The sequence below is a fragment of the Peromyscus californicus genome, unplaced genomic scaffold, assembly GCF_007827085.1.
Source record: "Peromyscus californicus insignis strain IS unplaced genomic scaffold, ASM782708v3 Scaffold_19__1_contigs__length_69161282, whole genome shotgun sequence".
Lineage (NCBI taxonomy): Eukaryota > Metazoa > Chordata > Mammalia > Rodentia > Cricetidae > Peromyscus > Peromyscus californicus.
The window spans coordinates 64,105,256-64,124,905 of record NW_026294491.1 but is presented as its reverse complement, the minus strand read 5'-3'; the positions used below and the strand labels follow the sequence as shown (position 1 = coordinate 64,124,905).

At 48.6% G+C, this 19,650-nt stretch overlaps 1 protein-coding gene across 2 annotated transcripts in view; it reads right to left on the bottom strand.

The window, feature by feature from the left end:
* Positions 1 to 428: 428 nt before the first annotated feature.
* Lrfn2 (leucine rich repeat and fibronectin type III domain containing 2) overlaps positions 429 to 19,650 on the bottom strand; it is a 162,202-nt gene continuing 142,980 nt past the window's right edge. Inside the window, exon 3 of one of the 2 annotated variants that reach the window (XM_052745587.1) lies at positions 429 to 1,766. In XM_052745587.1, the coding sequence (XP_052601547.1) occupies positions 800 to 1,766 (967 nt within the window). In that variant the 3' untranslated portion in view covers positions 429 to 799. The remainder of the gene's footprint in view (positions 1,767 to 19,650) is intronic. The other variant, XM_052745588.1, reaches the window with a different exon arrangement.

Below are 19,650 nucleotides of genomic sequence, written 5' to 3'. Positions count from 1 at the left end.
CAGAAACCAGCCTGATAGTCTAAGGTGCCCCCCCAATGCCTCATCTGCTTTACCTAGAGTCCTTTTGATCAGCACAGGTCATGCAGATTTCCAGGAAAAGGGGCCACATCCTCAAAGTAAGATCCCTTCCACCCCCCACCACAAAGCCCTTTCTCGGGCCCCCCTGTAGCTTGGGGTTAACTTTCTAACTCAGTCTGTTCTGCTGAGTGTGGGTGTCGTGTCTGGGAAACAGAAAACTGGGTCATTCACACACCCAGGGCAGGCTATAGGGCTGGTGAAGGATTATGGGGTCTCTGGGCAGGGGCTTCTACAGAACACCGAGAGTCTTGTTGACTCCCACCCCACCCTCACCTCACCCCTCCTGCCTGCTGGGAACACACTTTCACAAGTAGAGGACACTCTTGATTATCCACAAGAATGAAGAGGAGTCTGGGAAATGGAAAAATAAATTAAGAAATCAAAACAACACTGGATCCATAAGCAATCCAAAGCCGCTTGCTTGTCGCTACATTTGTGAATAGAGAGGCAGTGTGTTGCCTCTCCAAACACTCAGGGCTCAGTCTGACACTTGAGCGAGTCCCATTCCCTGAGCACACCCCGCTGGGTGGTGGGGACAGGCCTGGGAAGGTGACATGGGGAAAGGGTACAGCTGGGCAGAAGGACATGAGGCTGTTGACAGGGAGACAAGACTGTCCCTGGATGTAAACATCACCATGGAAACTCCACAAATACTCGCCAGTGCTGACTCTGTCCCCTTCCTCTCCCACTGAGAGTGGGAGGAAAGGTGATCCTACCCCGGCTACACAGTACTTTCCATTACCCATTCTGAGCTGCCAAATGTCCCCCGGGCTCCCACCAGGTCACTCTCCTCAAAGGGTAAGAGCATGCCATTGACAGACAGGCTGCGCTTCGTCCAGATGTTTGAGACCCGCCTAGGGGGGCTGTAGCCACCAGGAGCAGCTGCGGCTGCAGCTGCGAAGTCTCCCATGTCAAAAGAGTGGCTTCTTTTGGCCTTGCCCTCCAGGGGCAAAGGGAGAAGGCTCCTGGCACGGGTGGCTGGGGGCCCCAGGAGTGGCTCTCGGTCTGAATGGTGGCCCCTGGCCGATGTCCCTGCCCCTCTGCCTGCTGGAGTCCTGGAGTCTAGAAGTTCTTCTTTCCTTTGACTCTTGAGGTCCAGGGAGGCAAAGGCTCCCATCAAGCGGTCCAGGCTGGGCTTGGGGCGAGGAGCAGGGGGTGGGAGCCTCCAGGGACCCCGGCTCAGACCTGCAGCTTCCCCGCTTCCCAGGGAGCTGGAGGAAGAAGAGTCACAGGCCCTGGCCAGGCTGGTACTGAAGTCCATCAACTCATTCCGCACTACAACCTTGGGTGGTGCCTGAGGAAGCTGCCCGACAGGTATCCCACCCAGAGGTGGAGGCTGGGCCCCATTGGTCTGTGAGTACACATTGCTGACAGTGGCTGCTGCCATCTTGCCTGGGGTGTCGTGGTTGCAAACCTTATACCGGACCATGAGGATGACGATGAAGACCAGCAGGGTGGCCACAATGATACCCCCGATGATCAGAATCATGGTGCCCCCCAGGATCTGGCTGTGCATAGATTGGCATTGTGGGTAGTCAGCCTTGGTGAAGAACTGGGCACAGCCCACAATGTTGGTGGCCGTGAGGGTCGTGGCTGTGTCGTCCCACATGGCCAGCACACACAAGTCGTAGCCCGTCCCGGACACCAGGTTGTTGACCACGAAGGCCTTGTTGGAGGCTGGGATCATCCTGGGGAGGGAGGCAAACACAGAGAGTCAGAGAGGGTGGGGTGATGGGGGGGGCGCAGGCAGATATAGAGTGATAGAGACACATGCAGGTCCACTGCAAAGGATGGCAGAGACTGGAAAAGACGGAGACAGCGAATAAGCAGGGATGAGGAGGGAGAGAGGGGAGGAGTCAAGAGTTAGGAGTGTGACACAGAAAATGGCGAAAGAATGATTGACATGTGATCCGGAAGACCTAGGTGACAGGCGGGGTGAAAGAAAATACGAGAGAGAAATATTCTGGGATGGAGTGTCAGAGAAAAGGAAGGAGACAGAGAACATTCTCTCGAGGCTTGGTTAAGTAAGCGCCCAAATGAATTTGAAGGTGAAGGGAAGAAAAATGGTAGCTGAAAGTATGGATGAGGGGAGACATCAGACATGGGACAGAGGTGGAGCTGGTGGCGGTGGGTGGGCGATAGAGGGGAGTAAAGTCACCTGGGAAGGACAAGGAGGACTCAGGAATTAGTGGGGTGGCTGCCCCTCCCCCACATCTGTTGCTAACATCCCTCCACCCATCCCTTAACACACTAGGGGCATAGGAGATCCTGGAGACCTCTCCGGGTCCTTTGCTTTGGGAATCAGAGCCCAGGTCCTGCCCTGAGTCTGCACTCAGCACCTCTCTCCTGCAAGGGTCCTCCTGGTGGGGAGAGAGCAGTTCCTGTTTCCAGTTGAGCAAACATGTTGCTCAGAGTGGGAGACAGTGACCCCTTGAAGTCCAGGAAACTACCCTGACTCCCAAGGGGCACGCACTCTGTCCCTGCACCCCACTCATGTTACATCCAGTCAGCACACTGGCTCATCCAAGAGACCTGTATCAGAGTTCCTGGAGAGGAAGGCCTTGCCTGGTCCCTCCATTTTTGAGGAAGGATTGACAGGTATCAATGTCCCCACATGGGACCTTGTCCGTGGCAGCCTGAGCTCTCCTTCTGGAATCCTGGGAACAAGCTGATCTCTAAGACCTTTGCCGTGACCTCCAGTTTCTGTTCTGCCCAGAGATGGATTCTGGGCCACTCCCATAGGCAATCCAATCCTGCAGAGAGGTCAGCCTCAACATAAGGACACCCCCTGCAGCTTTCCTGTACCCCATTTTCACCTATAAAGCCTTCCACCCTCCTGCCCCTTGAGAACAAAATGGCTCCATCGGCTCCCATCATCCTCTCAAACTCAGAGCCAAGCAACATAATTAAGATATCAGATATGAAATACCAGCGCCTGAAGTCTTCCACCTGAGAACCTGCTGGGAGGACTGAGCAGACAGCTATTGGCAACCCATCAACCCCTGGGGGCTGCTGTCTTTACCCACGCAGCTTGGGAGCTCCCTTAAAGGAGATCCTCCAAGTCCTGTCTCTAGCCCTACCCCACAGGGCATGGGATGGAAGAGGCTAGCACAAGCAGCCAGCTAGGTCCTGCAGACCAGCGCCTTAGGTCTGTCTGGGACTTTGCAGCCTTCTCTTTATCCAGACATCATGACCACAGAGCAGCAACTGTGCTCTTACCTCACAGAGTAGGGAGAGATGGCTGAGGATCAGAGAAGTTAGACGTTTGCCCAAGGTCACATAACTAGGACCAGCTGCTGACTCACTGACAGATACTGGAATCTGTTTTCTCCTTTCATTGAGACAATTCTCTATTGGGGGTGTCAAGATGGCTCCATGGGTAAAAGAGCTTGCTTCCCAACCCTGGAACCCCCAGAAGGGTGGATATAGAGAATCAACTCTACAATATTGTCTTCCACACACGAGCCATTGCATATGTGCGTGTGCACACATACACACATTAATAACAAATAATTGTAAAGAAATGCAGCTTTCCATTACATTTTATGTATTTATTTTGTGTACGGAGGGGATGACGCTTGCACGCCATGCTGTGTGTGTGGAGGCCAGAGTCTGTTATCTCCTTCTATCACAAGAGACCTGGAAATGCACTCAGGATCCCAGGCTTTGTGACAAGTATCTTTACCCCCAAGTCATCTTGCCAGGCTATAAATAAAGTTTTTTGTTGTTTTAAGTCCTCAATGCCCTGGAGCTGATCACACACACCCATTTCTCCAGAGCACTGCTCAGCATCCTCTGCAGCTCGTGACCACCTAGAAGATTCCAAGCCTGAGCAGGATCCAAGGATAGGGCCTAGTGTTGCCACTGCTGAAGGACTGCAGGAGACACTGAGGCTCACCAGCTCCTTCTCCTGGGGTCCTGTGGTGCCGGTCAGAGCAGCAGGACCTAGTGCCAGTAAGAACAGAGCCCGCTGGCAGCTGTGGAGTAGGCAGTCTGACCAGCTCCTTGTTTGTTCTCTGCAGGGCTTCCTCTCAGGATCCTCACTTTGCATATGGTGAGGCAAAGCCACACCCGGGCCAGGCAGGGAAGCTATGGGCCATGTTGAGTCAAGTCCTGTACTGTGACACCAGCTGAGGGAGCTGCAAGAGTCCACCCCGAGAGGAGGGGATTGTGTCCTGGGACACCTGCTACAAAACACAACTTTCCACACTTACTGTGTCTAACCCTACCAGCCCTAGGACATGGGATCACGAGCCCAGAAGTCAGCTTAAGATTAGCTATGTTTAGGGAAACAGAAATGACTCTGCTGTTGGTACAAACAACCATACTGGCAGAGGGGAAAAAGAGGGTTTGACTCAGTGGTAAAGAGAGCTTACTGTTCCTGTAGAGGACCGAGTTCAGTTCCCAGCATCCATGTCAGGTAGCTCAGAACTGCCTGCAGTTCAGCTCCAGGGGATCTGACACCCTCTTCTAGCCTACTTAGGTATACACACACGCACACGCACACACACACACACACACACACACACACACACGCGCGCGCACGCACGCACACGCACATGTAGCTAAATCAGAAAACCTGGCTGGCAGAATCAAGTTTACCTTTCCTAGTAGTAGCTGCCAGCTTTCATTGGGCCTTTCTGCGTGCGTGGAGGTCTATGCACATCGTTTCATTCAACCTCCTGACACCTTGAAGGAGATAATGACTGTCTGTCACTCCCACTCAGAGAGATAGGAAACTGCTCTTCCCTTTAGAGAAATGATAGAGCCAGGGATCCTACTACTGTGTGTGTGTGTGTGTGTATGTGTGTGTGTGTGTGTGTGTGTGTGTGTGTGTGTGTGTGTGTGTATGCGTGTGCGCGCACATGCATAGATACATAGACATGTGTGTATGTGGAGGCCAGATGTAAACCATAGGTATTGTTTCTAAGGTGACTTGCCCACCTTGATTTTTGAAATAAGGACTCTCATTAGCTGGGAATGCACTGGTGAAGCTAGGTTAGCTGATCAGCAAGCCCCAGGGATTCTGTTCTCACTGTTCTCCGATTGAGCTTTTCACGTGGTTTCTGTGGCCTGAACTGGTCACTTCAACAACTGAAGAAATTCCCCCCAGTCCCAGAAATGCTATTCTTATTAATCCAAAGCAAGACTTACCTGTCTCCAGGCTTGAAATGGAGCTCATCTCCTACCTGTGAGTTTTTACATACCCCAGCATGCTCCCCTATAAAAGCTATCCAGTCATTCTTGAAGCAAGTCCAGAATTCTGGGGTCCCCCTACATTCCTACCCATACCCCATCACTCAGGTAGCTCTACCAGCTAAACAAACCTTCCCAATGCCATACTCAGGCATTTTCACTTTTGGACCTGGAAGTAAAATAACCTAGCTCCTGAGATGCTTGGCAAGGGTCGAGAATTACCTGTGACTCACAAGTGGCATCAAAGTTCCTCATCAGAGATTCCAACCTTGACTAACTCCACCCTCTGACTTCTTGCTCAGGTAAGAGCATTCTAAGTCAGTCAGGGCCTGGAGGGGCAGAGGCACAATCTAAAGCCTAGTTTTTAAGATGGAATGATAAAGCTGGGGAGGTTACTCAGGAGTTAAAAGTTCATACCGCTTTTGTAGAGGATCTGAGTTTATTTCCCAGCTTGCATATGGGATGGCTAACAGCAACCTGTAACTCCAGCTCCAGGGCATCCAATGCTCTCTTCTGAACTTCACAGGCAACTACACTCACGTGTACATAGTAACACACACATAATTTAAAAAAACTATCAGTGATTCTTTAAACTTCATGTCATGACCACCTTATGGGATCATTTAACATATAACTGCAATGACTGTAATGAACATTTCAGCAACACCTGAATGTTTCTGAACACACACTAGCCTCAAATTAATTCAAAGTCAAATTCACAATGCATTCAATGTGTTTCTGGCAGCATTCACCCACGCTGCATCATGTGACACTGAAGCCTTGATTCTGAACACCCAATGTGTGCACACTGCACTGTCTGAGTTGTCACACCAAGCACAGCCAACAAACTGCCTGGGACACCTCAGACCAGGCTATAGTATATTTTAGTGTTTTTTTTTACTATACATACAGAGATTTCTGCTCTATTGAAACATACTGGTTTAATTATAGAAAGCAAAAACTTACTATTTTCCTCCCATCCTTGCCCAGCATGTAAGTATCAAATTACATATCTTTGGATTGTATTGTGTTTGATTTTAAAAACTGTTGTTTGAGCTACTGGCTTGAGTTTCATGAAAACTCAAATTAAATGATTTTTTTTGGCTTGGGATTAGGACAGAATTTCTGTCAATTTCTTTTGAAACGGCCGTAAATATCCTTCTGCCATTTTATATTATGTATTTATGCAAAGTGGCATTCTCAGTGTTGTAGATTACAAAATCAAAATATCAATCAGCTCTCAAAAATGTTGAAGATGCTCCACATCCTCCACTATCAAATATTCAGCCAAGATTTAATTCTTCATTTAAAAATAAACAAGCATATCCATCTCATTAGTATGCAAATTTGCTTTGCTCTTCAACACATGGTAAAATTGTATATATACCAAGGAATTGTTTAAAAATCAATTTCTTCATGGTCTTTTATCAATAAATGTTTGATTTCATATCTATTTTATATACCTACATACCTGAAATCATGTGATTTTCTCAGGTAGAAGGGGTTGCAAGTAGAAATAGTTTAAGGAGACATGATTTAGGGGAACAAAGACTGTACAAAAGGACTCATTGCAAAGAAGCAGTCAGGGCATAGAGGACTAAAATGGAATAACACTAACTATGGCCAATATCAGCCAACCTGCCACATCCCTGCTGCTCCAGGGAGGAGAGAGAATAATGTAACTATAATACACAAATGGATGCTGGTCCACAAATTGCCTGTATCTGATCAATGATCAGAGAATACAGAAAATAAGAATAAGTACTGATGTTTTTACAGAGATTTAGCACTGGCTGTCACATGCAAGCATGTGATAGGTTTTCTGAGAATTTATTCCAGTTATGTTCTTCTAAAATCCTTGGTCTGCAACAAATTAAGAAGGAGAAAGTAAGTCCTTCCTAGGAAATATTCTGAAAAGCACTAATCTAGAAGATGGCTTGTTAACCTCCTTCAGCGTTATGGATCCCCTAGCTCTCCCCTATGTGCCTTGGTAAGTCCTAGAAGGGAATGAGTATATTTCTTTTCACTTTGCAAAAGGTTTGGCAGCATCCCTCGCTACTAACCCTGAGGTATCAGAAAACAGCCTAAGCTCTGACAAACCAAAAGGTCACTAAACATTACTAAAGGTTCTCTATGAGAAAATCACCCCTTGTTGAGAATTTGGTTAATAAACAGAAGTTTCCAGGGTAACCTCAGAGGGTGGGGGAAACAAATGAATAATTGTCCCAATATCCCTGTGCCATGCCCACAACCTTCTGCTGTTATTCACCATGGTGAACCTGACTGAAGCCAGATTCCATGGTCACACTGACTAGCTTTCCAGAGCATAAATCAAAGAGACAGAGGAGACTGGGACCTGTGTCAAATGACAGCAGCTAGCAGCCAGCAGGATCACATCTCTGTGAAAAACATTCCTGAAGTATTGAAGTGTTTTTTTTTTAATTTTGTGTACATTGTTGTTTTTCCTCCATGTATGTCTATGTGAGGATGTCAGATCCTCTGAAACTGGAGTTACAAACAGTTGTTAGCTGCCATGTGGGTACTGGAAATTAAACCTTGGTCCTCTGGAAGAGCAGTCAGTACTTTTAACTGCTGAGCTATCTCTCCAGCACATTTTAAAATCATGCACCCTGGCAGCATCCCTGTTAGAAAGCATGAATTGCTATTTTAAATTAAGATGCTCCAAAGTGTTATATTTAATTAAGTTTACATGCTTTGAATACAATTTGAAACTATAACCCCAGCACTTATCCAAAAACAGAACAGGTCTACACGATTGCTTCAATTCCCTCGCCCCCCTAGTGATCTCTAAGATCCTGGATGTTTCTGAGATTTTTCCAGAAAGGAACTTTTCTTTCCTTGGGTCTTTCCTTGGGAATTACTGCATAGGTATTTGAGACCTTTTGTGGATACATATATATGGGCTTGGTATGTATAAGCATGTGTGTAGACAAAAATTATGTGTGAGAGGAAAATTACGTGTGGGGGGGTTTTGGTGTGTCTGAGAAGTATCATTGTGATTATGAGTATGCATATGTGCACGTGTGTATGTATACACATATATATGTGTGTTTCTCTATGAATATATGTATTTGTATGTATGTGTGTATTTGTGTACCTATCTTTCTGTGTGTGTGTGTGTGTGTGTGTGTGTGTGTGTGTGTGTGTGTATGTATTTATGTAGATATGGTACCGAAAGCTCTAGTAACTGTCAATATTGGCCAATACTGTGCTCCTCCCCTCCCCAGAACCCCCATCCTCTGATGTTCTGAAGGGATCTCCTCTGTGACCTCCTATAGACAATGGCAGGTTAGATCTATTATTTCCTAATGGTACAGTTTGCCTCAAAGAATAAGCATCTTGGGCCTAAAGGTCAAGCCTTTACATTGAGTGCCAGAACTCATTCTCTGGTTTCATGATTTAATGTCTACAGTATTTAGAGTCACCTAGGAGATGCTCTGTATCTGGAGGGAGTTTTCCTAGAAGACTGAGAAGAAAAAATCTGCCTTGCATATAGGTAGCATAGATCCATAAGTTTGAGTCCCAGACTGAGGGAAAGGAGGGGGAAAAGGTGAAGCCAGATGAGCACCAGCTGTTGTCTCTCTCTGCTTTCTGACTGAAGACACTGCATGACCAGCTACTTTATTCTCCTGCCACCACGCTTCCCTTCTCTGAGGGCCTATACCCTCAGACTGAGACTCAAAATAAATGCTTACTTCTTAAAGTCTTCTTGGAGGTATCTTGTCACTGTAGCAAGTCGAGTAACTAATACATAAGATCTCCCATCTCCACCTATATTTGCCAGCATCCCTTGCAGCTAAGTCTAAGTGGTACATTTTGGTAAACAGATGGAAGGAAATCATGTGTGGTGGACCTCCAAGAGCAGGAATGCATCCCCAACATGCTCCTTCTGATCTGCAGTAGCCTGGGTGGAGATTTGACCTTGACTATCTAGGGGACAATAAAGCCTCAGTATCCTTGAAGCAAATATCCTTACCAGTGTGACATTTGACACTGGATGGTAGAAAGCCCCTGGGATTAAACACTACTGCACTATTCTGCTGAAACAGTGAGCCTTCCCTGCCTCATATAGTTCCTCTGGTAAGATGAGACCTCAAAAGTCTGTCATTTGCCAGTGACCAAAACAAGGGAAAATATTTGTGTTAGAGGAATTGACTGGTCTATAATTAAAGGGAAGCCCTTGCCTTTTGAAATTTATCAACAAACACCCCCTCTTCTATCTTCATCATTCCTTCAGCTCCCCAGACCAGCCACTCCAGAGGCTCTGTCTCCACTCCCTCCATCAGAGACACACCACTGCTGCCTACTGAGCTGTGCACTCATTTAGTGAGGTCCTGTAGATATGCTTGTGGCTTTACTTTCTGTTTTTGCATCCTTATTACCCGTCTTCACAGCCCATGTCCGCCACCCACTCTGGCTAGCCTCCACATCTAAGCCCACAAGAAATGGTCTCATTAAACAAAGGCAGACAGCCTGCCTTCCAGCCTCACCCAGGCCTGTGAGCCCCAAAGGGGGTTGTTTCCTCCCAACATCAATAGCCAGGAAGGAAGGAGATGTGGCTGGTTTGTTTGCACACGTGTACACACATATCAAGTTCTTACTCTTGTGAAAGCTTCACACAGGTTGTGTCAAGCAGCATCTTTACTCTATTCAGTGACAATCATAGCTGGAGAAGCAGATTCAAGTCGATAGACCACCTGCCCAAACCCCATCCAATCAAAAAGGGTTGGGTTGCTGTGACAAGTCATTCTGCCCTCTGTATCTACAGGTTCTTTGTCTCCAAATTCAACACACTGTGCCCCAGAAGTATTTTAACAAAAATTCTGAATATGTACTGATGTGTGTGTTGTCTCTGATTGTGTGTATGGAGTATGTGCATGCACACAAGTGCAAGGTGCATGTGGAGGCAGAGCAAGGTGTCGGGTATAAGGTGTCTTCTTTTATCACTCTCCACCTTGTTTTTTGAGACATAGTTTCTTCATTGAACCTTGAACCTACTGATTGCCTAGAGCAGCCTGGCCACCCAGAAGGCTTGGGGTCTCTTGTCTCTGTCCTGCTAGTGCTGGGGTTACAAACACTCTCTGCTGTGCCCAGCTTTTTACATGGATTATAGGGATCCAAACTCAGAGCTTCATGCTTGCATGACAAAAACCCTTTGCCCACTGTACTATGTCCTCAGATCCTAGATACATTTAAGGTCACTATTCCTGAAACAAACAGCTCTCCATTTATTTAGACAGTATTGACATTGTATTTGGTATTGGAAGATATGTATAGGAAGGAGTTATACTGCACCGAGGCATTGTGCAGGTTACATGCCTACAATGGACTTGAATGTGAATTTTGGTGTGTTTGAGAGGCACCCTGTAACCAGTTGTCATCAGACACTAAGAAAAAATAGCACTGTGTTACCCTGAACATCACTGGCAGAATTAAAGCTTGCCAGGAAGCACATTTTAGTGTCAAGGCTGACTGTTAGACAACAATTCAGGAAGAGAAAACCATATTTAATGGTCCTGATGGACACTTATTGATGCTTACTAATGTCAAACTATTCTGAATATTTTGCACATGTTAATTTAATCCCTTAGCAACCCTATGTGTGTGCGGGGGGTGGGGGCTATCATCCACATGAACAGATGAGGAAATCAGAAATGGAGGCCCATTGAAGAGAAGTGACTTGCCCAAAGCCTCACGGAGAGTTACTTGTATTTAGCAAGATCTGAAACCTGAGCTCAGTTCTCAGAACAGATTATCTTTAAAAAATAACAAGCTGGGCATGTGGCTTGCTGATCAGCCAGTACAGTCAAAGTGGCAAGTTCCAGACCAAGCAGAGACCCCTTTTCAGAAATAGAAGGAAAAGGGGCTGGAGAGATGGCTCAGTGGTTAAGAATGTTTGCTGCTCTTGCAGAGGACTCTTGTTGGGTGATTCCTAACCACCTGCAACTCCAGTTCTCAGGGATCCAACATCTTCCTCTGGCCTCTATGGCCACACATACAGCCATGCACACTCATACACAGAAGTAAAAAAAAAATAAAAAACAAATCTTAAAAAAAAGAAAGGTGAATGGTGCTCCTGAAGAAGGAAACCTGAAGTTTACTTCTGACCCCAACATGTGCATGTACACAGATGCATGCACACTGGAACACACATGTGCACTTATGCACATAAACCAACACACGCGCACCTCCTCTCAAAGCATACATACTGTAAAACAGCCATGATGGCATCTGGGGGTGATCTGAAGATCAAGTTCAAACCCTACACTGTGGTCTGCTGGATGGATGTTACCAGGACTGAGGAAGCACCGGGGATGTCTGTCTGCTCTGCTTCCAGCCTCCTGGCACACAGCACCCACATGTGAGGACACTGAGAATGGATGAGGGGTCGGGCACTGACTGAAGCTGCCACAGGCATTACTAGGCTGCCTGGCATCGGCCCTCCCTCTGCCTCAACCCTCAGAGAGATGTCTTTCCTGCTGGAGGGTGAGAGAAGCCCACATGGCACTTGTCCTTGCTGTGTTTCTACGGATCCTCCCAGACACCCCGCCTCTAATAAACAGGCTGCCTGGGGCAGAGTAAGGCTGGAGAGACCTCAGCAGGAGACATCTCTCTCCCACCCAGGTGAGGAGGCTGGAGGATGAGCATCCCCTGTCCCCATCCACCACACACCCTTCTGTTCAGACTCCACCAACGAGGCTCTGGGGTGGTGCCTCTGTGAGTGCTGTGTGACTTGGGGCAAACTGCTTCACACCTGTGCTTCACCCACTTCTGGGGCTCAAGAATGTTGCAAGCATATCACCAGGAGCTGGTTAGCAGAGAACTACGGCCTGCGGACTATGCCAGTTAGTCACCAACTGCAAATATACACAGGGTTTCACACTCACGCTGCCTGAGCTCTGGACTCAAATCCTCTACAAGTCACAGGCTATATGTTTACTGTTATTTGATTTCCCAGAGTTTTAGCCTTCCTGTTGATAACATAGCTTGCATGATGTGTGAGTGTGTGTTCACTGGCCAGTGGTGTGTGTGTGTGTGTGTGTGTGTGTGTGTGTGTGTGTGTGTGTGTCACACACAAACACATTGACTATAGGGATTACTAGCAAGGGAAAGCTGCTGAGGCTGTGCTCAGCCATGAGTCCATAACAAGGAGTGAGCATTTGGAACCATTTCCTTAAGGGGAGCTGCCCAAGGTGCCAAGGGCCATAACCTGTCTGTCTGTCTACTATACCCTGTCCTTCCCTGCCTCTGCTCCTTCCTGACCTCTCAGTAGATGTCCTCCTTACTGGCAAGTTATCCAGGTGTACCCAGCACACGGACAGAGCAGTATGGGGACATAAAGGTCCCTGAGGCTCACTGTCAGTCTAGACAATTGGTGAGCTCCAGGTTTCATGAGAGACTTTGTCTCAAAAAACAAGGTGGAGAGCGATAGCGGAAGAGGCCAGTGTTGACCTCCAGGAAGGATCATGTCTGTGAAGTGGATGGAACTGAGGGTCCTACCTCCTGAAGCCCTCTACAGCTCACCAGTTTTCAGCACCACTGAAGCCCAGAGCCGGTCTTGCTTGGAGTCCTCAAGAAGCCCTAACCTTCTTCCCCTCCCCCTCCTCCCACAGGATGCCCACCACAGTCTGGAAGACGGCAGTAGCTCCTGGCAGTGGGTGATTTACTGACGTCTTTATCCACACTCTGATACTTCCCGGCTCCCACAGCTTTGATGGAGTAAATATGACCTTTTATTCTTCGCTTTGTTTAAGACTCAAGGTCAACAGCCCAGCTGTGATCTATCAGTTACTCCCTCTGCCAGACACCCTTGTGTCAGAAACTCACTGGCAGAGATTCATGATGCCATCCCCAGCCCTTCTTGCCTGCCTGGCCTTTGATGCTAGGACAGAAAAGCTGTGGCCACGTGACTCTAGGGAAAAAACGGCTCATGGAGTTCTGATGCTAGGCCATTACTCTCCCCCCTCTACACCAAGTCTGCCTGTTGTGAGGGTCAAGACATGGCCTGGTTTCTTCCGTCTGCTCAGAGGCAGTGATGGGAGCCAGTGTAGCTGTGACTAAACAGTAAGTTATGAATTAGAGCACCTGAGGGCTTGACCGTCAGCTCTCTCTGTGTGGAGAAGGCATGCGTCTAACCGACTCTGATGGAATCTTCCAGGTCTTCTAAGTCACTTTCTGCCCTCAATTCAAAGCTTTGTTCCCTCCAAAAGCACTAGCACTGCCTGGAAAGTTCTTCCACTTGTCTAACTGCGACTCCTCTGAAGTGCCCACCCACTTTCTACTCATCCATGAGCGGACGGTAGGAGAGTCAGCTGGGTTCACACAGCCTCTATTTTCCCATGGCATCTCCACTGGCAACGGATGATAACTCCGGGGGTGTCAGCCAGGGAGAACACAGGGAGCGGGATAGTATGAAAGGGAATGGAGCCAATGGCCTTGACTTAAACATGTCATCTGTGACCCCCATCCCCAACAAGACACCCCCTCACTCTTCCCATCTCTCTTGTCCAGGGAGGAGGAGTGCGGAGACACTCTTTGCAGAGTGTAGCAGACTTGGGTTCAAATTCTGTTTCTTGGGAGGCCAGAGACTAAGAGATGAGCTGTAGGGCACATGCCGGGTCCCAAGCTGCATCTGGGAACCTCCCTACGAAACCTCATCAGACCTCCCTGCGTGAAATTGTCCTTAGGCCTGGCTCTCGGAACTCACCTTTTTATAGGGACCATCACAGCAGTGGGGGTGGTGGGTGTGAGGGGGTAAGGGAGAGGGCTGGGGTGGATAGTGGGTGTGAGGGGGTAAGGGAGAAGGCTGGGGTGAGTAGTGGGTGTGAGGGGGTAAGGGAGAAGGCTGGGGTGGGTAGTGGGTGTTGGGGGATAAAAGAGAAGGCTGGTGTGGATAGTGGGTGTGGGGGGTAAAGGAGAAGGCTGGGGTGTGTAGTGGGAGGGGGTAAAGGAGAACACTGGGGGGGATAGTAGGGGCAGGTAAAGGAGAAGGCTGGTCTGGATAACCCTAACTGCCCCACAATTACTCTGGTTGTTTTTTAAAGCTGTGAAATTTGCAACAACAAGTCCCATTTTAAAGCCAGAAGAAACAAGCCCAAGATGGCTGCATCAATCAAGGAGCTGGATCGAAGCCAAGGAGCTTGGCTTTACCCTTCTCCCCACCCCATGCTTTCTCAAGCCTTGGGCCACACATCCAGGAAGGGTGTCTGGGCTTGCAGGTTGCCTTGCCATTTATTCTGATATTTTCTGCTTCCTGCAGCTGCTGAGGCTTCTACTGTGCCCCCCAGAGCATCAGCATCCTCTACTGTCCTTTCCCAAAAGAAACCACCCCACCCTCTCGCAGGCTTCTGCTCATTACAGGCACAAAGCAATGCATCACTAGCACAAAATGTCTGGTCCTTTGATCAGTGGTGGTTTGGGGTGGGGTCCTCTGAGGCTTCTCACAGGTAAGGTGAGGAGAGCAGGGTCTGAGTCTCAGCCACAGCACACACCCTAAAAGCTTCCCCAGTCCCTGTCCAGAGGGGGAGACATACTGACTCCCAGCCACACCCACATGGAGTTTTCCAAGCTTTTCCACTCAGACCTTCTTGGCAACAGTCAAAGCCGGGGGAGGAGATGAGCACAGGCTGGGAGCAGCCTTGGCATCAGCTCAGCAAGCACGAGGTGGTATTTTGATGGGTGGTAAAAATATCTCTCTGGTGTTCAGGGCCAGCTGCCACGCCATCACCGTCGTAACTTCCAGATCCTGTCCCCATGCCCAGACCCACAAAAGCCCACTCTGTCCATATGTCCTAGGGGACAGAGCACAGGTCACCAAGCCCCTGATCCCAGGCCATTTTCATACCCTGTAATAGCCGCCTCTGTCATCACGCCAGACACTAGCACAAAGACCTTTAGCCTCTAGGGAAAGTGAAGAGCTGAGAATGCTGTGGCCTGTCTAATGAGCTAATTAAACAGTATCATAAATAATGACGAGCAGGGCTGCTAGGGATGTGGCCCACTGAGTAGAGTGGTTGCTTATCATACACAAGGCCCTGGGGGTCCATCCTCAGCCCCACATAAATCAGGTGTGGCCATACACGTCTGCAATCCCAGCCTTTGGGAGGTAGAATCAGGAGAACCAGAGTTTGAAGGTTATCCTTAGCTACATAGACAATTGGATGCCATCTTGGGCTACTTGAGACCCTGTAAAAAGACCTGTCCTCAGAGTGAGAAGAAAACAAGAGAAAGAGTGGTGGTGGGGCACACTGGCAGAGGAGCCGGGTCAGCAATGCGGCTCAGCTACGCAATGGGAGGCCAGAGTGCCTTGTCCCCAATGGAGCCTATCCGGGGCCCTCATAAGGGTCCCCAGCACAGATAGACACAGCCAGGTGACTGCCAGAAGACTCAGCATGGCCTTGTCTGGAGGCATCTGCTTCACTTCCACACCACACACCAGTGGCCTTTGCATGTATGTGGATGTTGAGGAACAGGGGGCTCTCTAGACACAGCGGGTCCCTCATCCCTCTTTGTTTTGTTTTTCCTAGAGCACATTTAAAATTAAAAAAAAAAGATTTATTTTATTTCAAGTTATGTATGTTGTGTGTGTGGATATGTGCATGTGGGTGCAGTTCCTTCAGAAGCCAAAAGAGGGCGGCAGATCCTCCGTAACTGGAATTAAAGACCATTGTGATCTGCCCAGTGTGGATGTCAGGAACCAAGCCCGGGTCTGGCAAGGTTAGTGCATGCTTTTAATCTCTGAGCCTCCCTCCAGTCTCTAAAACATATATATATATATTTTAATTTTAAGACAAAGTCTTATGTAGCCCAGGATGACTGAACTCAATATAGAGTTGAGGATGACCTTGAACTCCCAATCTTTCTGCCTCTACCTCCCGAGTACTGGGATTAGAGGCATATACCTCTTTATCCAGTTTTTGTGATGCTGGGGATTAAACCTTGAACTTTGTGCCTGCTAGGCGGGTACTCTACCAACTGAACTATATCTACAGCCCCATATTTTAAATTCTCTCCCCCTCCCATAAACCCAAGCTTCTTCAAGACCAGGACTTGACTATTTTGTTACAACCAGAGGTCATGAGCAGATACTCAGTAACTATTTGCTGCCCTGCTTTCCCTGCAATGAAGAACTATCTCCTGACACCGTAATCACAGTAAACCTTTTTTCCCTCACAGCTGCCCTTGGCAGGTTATTTTATCACAGTAGCAGAAGTGAAACTGGAGCAACAGGAAAGAGGGGAGAGCAGAGCCCTGACCCCGTCCTTGTATTGACTGCTCACACTCAGCCAAGGCACAAGATGAGCGCCGCTGAGGCTATTCTGCGTGGGGTTTTCTTCCCACAGGCTCCTTGTACTGTCTCTTTTGAGAGTTCAGTGTTCTAGTCTCAGAGCCAGAGATGAGAAGCACATGGTAGAATGAGCCTGGACCAGCAGCTCTGGGCTTCTTCTCTCTCCAGAAGATAGGGACTCACCTCAACTGTGGATTGCAAATTCTCTGTAGGCCAATACCATCAAAACCATTGATATCCTGGTATTCCATGACATGATGCTGTGATCCCAGCCTTAGAGACTAGGACAACAGATGCTAGCCTGACTCAGTAGATGGTGGTGGATGATGCACCAACCAAGGGGTCCTGAGGTACAGCCAGGGTTGGAGGCACGGTGCTAGTGGACGTCAGATAGAGGTCTACATGCCTGAACACCATGCCTCCTTGACTCCTGCATGTGCCAGCTGTCTCAGAAAAGCTAGGTCCTGTGGATACATCTGGGAAAGGCAAGCCATCAGGCAGGTATTTGGTGTTTGGTACTGCTTTGACAGCTGAGGCCACCAGCACTGTTTCTAAGTGCTCCAGGCTCAATCACCTCCATACAGTCAAACATGCATGGGTACCATGGGGCCAGTTCTCTGGGTTACTCATACTAGGGGGAAGAGGATGCATTTTGGGAGAGAGGGAAGCAGAGTCAGTCCCAACTGCAGTGATGTCCCCAGCCAGCCTGACCCTAAGCCTAACCCAAACCCAGAAGCTCTTCTAGAGCAAGGGGGATGACCAGCAGAGAAATTGGCTTCAGGAAAACATCTGACCAGGCAAACATAAATTTAATTCCCTGATCCCTCATCAAATCACTTTTCCCTTTTATAGCCCTCTTGGTTTAGGAAAAAGGAGACACAAGAGTCAGCCAGACAAACAGACAAGAAGGGAAATTAGACAGGCTCCTCAACAGTAGTACTCTCTAGTCCCAGTACTTCTTGACTTCAGCACTTCCTGATCCTTAGTACTTCTTGTTTCCTGTACTCTCTAGTCCTAGTACTTCTTGGTCTCAATACTTTCTGGTCCCAGTATTTCTTGGTACTAGTACTTCTGGGTCCTAGTACTCCTTGGTCTCAATACTCACTGGTTTCAGTACTTTCTGGTCTCAGTATTCCCTGATCTCAGTATTTCTTGTTCTAGTACTTCCTGGTCCTAGTACTTCTTGGTTGACTATGAAGGATACTCATTCCAACTCCTGATTTAACTCCTTCTCCACCCTAGACTATAAAACATGTAGGGAAGAATCTATTCCCGTTTTACAGATGTACCGAGTAAGACCGAGGGCAGTGACATGCTTTGCCTTTGGCCACAGAATTAATAAATGAGTCTGGGTAGAAGCCAACGGCCTAAGGAGTGCTAACTGCCCCTCTGTCTTCTTTTGAAGGAGCACTGCACCTGGCTTGGCAGAGATGTGTGTCCATACAATGGAAGTTAATGGCTGGGTCTTCTGGCGAATCTCGCACTTGGCTCTCTTTATCTTGCTTTCTTTGGTTCCCTCTACACAAAAGGGAAGTTTGACAGCTTGCGCTCCAGCAGATGTTTGTACTAGGAGATGACGTCAGAGGCAAAAGGAGAGATGAGGATGGTACCAGGGGAAGATGGGAGGGGGCGGGTCCTCGGTGACTAGGCAACCCAGACAGGCAGAACCCCCTTTTTTCTGGACTTCTCTTAAATGCAGGGTGTATGGGTGAGTCCCCTGTTCATTCGCTGCTGCGAGGCCTCTGGTAACTTGGTCTCTTTGCCATTATAACCGCTTGATACACTTTGGATTTCAGAGAGCCACATTCTGCCCGTATTTTCTGCTAAGTGGCCCCGGGTGGCTGTTTCTGCATAGAACCAAGGTTCGGATTGGCACCCTTGTTCCCTCCTTATGCCAGTGTTTCTGGCACTTGAAACTGTGGAGAGGTGACACTGAGCAGCAAAGTCCCTAGACCCTCCCCCCCCAAAAAACAGGCTGCAGTGAATGTCTGGCTCATGCCCCAGCCTTCTGGGACATTTGGGGGCCTTAGTAAGATGGCCCACAGGGTGGGGCTTGGGGTGGGTGAAGCTGAGGCCCACCTTACCCTTCCTATCCCTTCTACTTTCTACCGATTTCAATAGGAAGTTTGTAAAACTATACAAGCCCAGGAACACTGACTTTGATGTGACCTCTCACGGCAACGTTCTCCTTGTCTCTCCAGCCGCCGCTGTCACAGATTTCTCTTCCACCTGTGGGTGTTCGGCCACCCCTTCAGGAGAAGCCAGCTTGCCTAGGGACATAGGCAAGGCCTGAGCATAGGAACAAATGTCTGTAACTGCTTCTGCCTTGTCTCCTAAGTCATGGGTGAATTGTCCAGGTAGCTGAGAGCTGGGTTCCCTGAGATATGGCTGGATAGGATCCTGGCAGTGTAGACCCCACCTTTATAGCCCTGCCTGGGGGGGGGGGGCAGAGCAACAATAGCAGGCATAAGGGTTAGGATTGAGTGTCAGCTTGAAGAGATCTAGAATCATCCAGGAGACACATCTCTGGATACTCACTCTGAGTTTCTGGGACGGTGTGACTGAGGAAGCTACAGGAAGACCTACCCTAAATGGAGGCCGCACTGGTCAGTGGGTTGGGGTCCTGGGCTTAATAAAAAGGAGAAGGCAAGGGGAGCACTAGCATTCATCTCTCTCAGCTTTCTGACTGTGGATACGACCTGGCCAGCTGCCTCACACTCCTGTGCCAAGCCTTCCCCACTCCAATGGACTGGACCTTCAAACTGCTTCAGACGCTTCAAAATGCCTCCTTAAGTTACTTTGGTAGGTTAAGTAACACAGGAGATCCACCCTAAGCCCTCAACAACTCAGCTGCATGGTCCGTTCTCTACAGATGACCTGTCTGACAGCCTATAGACCCACAGAGCAGGAAGGGCTTCTGTGGTTGTCCCCCAACCCACCTTCAAGTCCCCTCTTGTCCCTACATTGAGATGCTAGCCACATCACACACAGCATGAAGGCAAGCCTGGAGCCTGGCTGATCCCACTGAGCTTTAGGTAGTGAGATGGCTGCTCCCTGGCCCTCCCGGG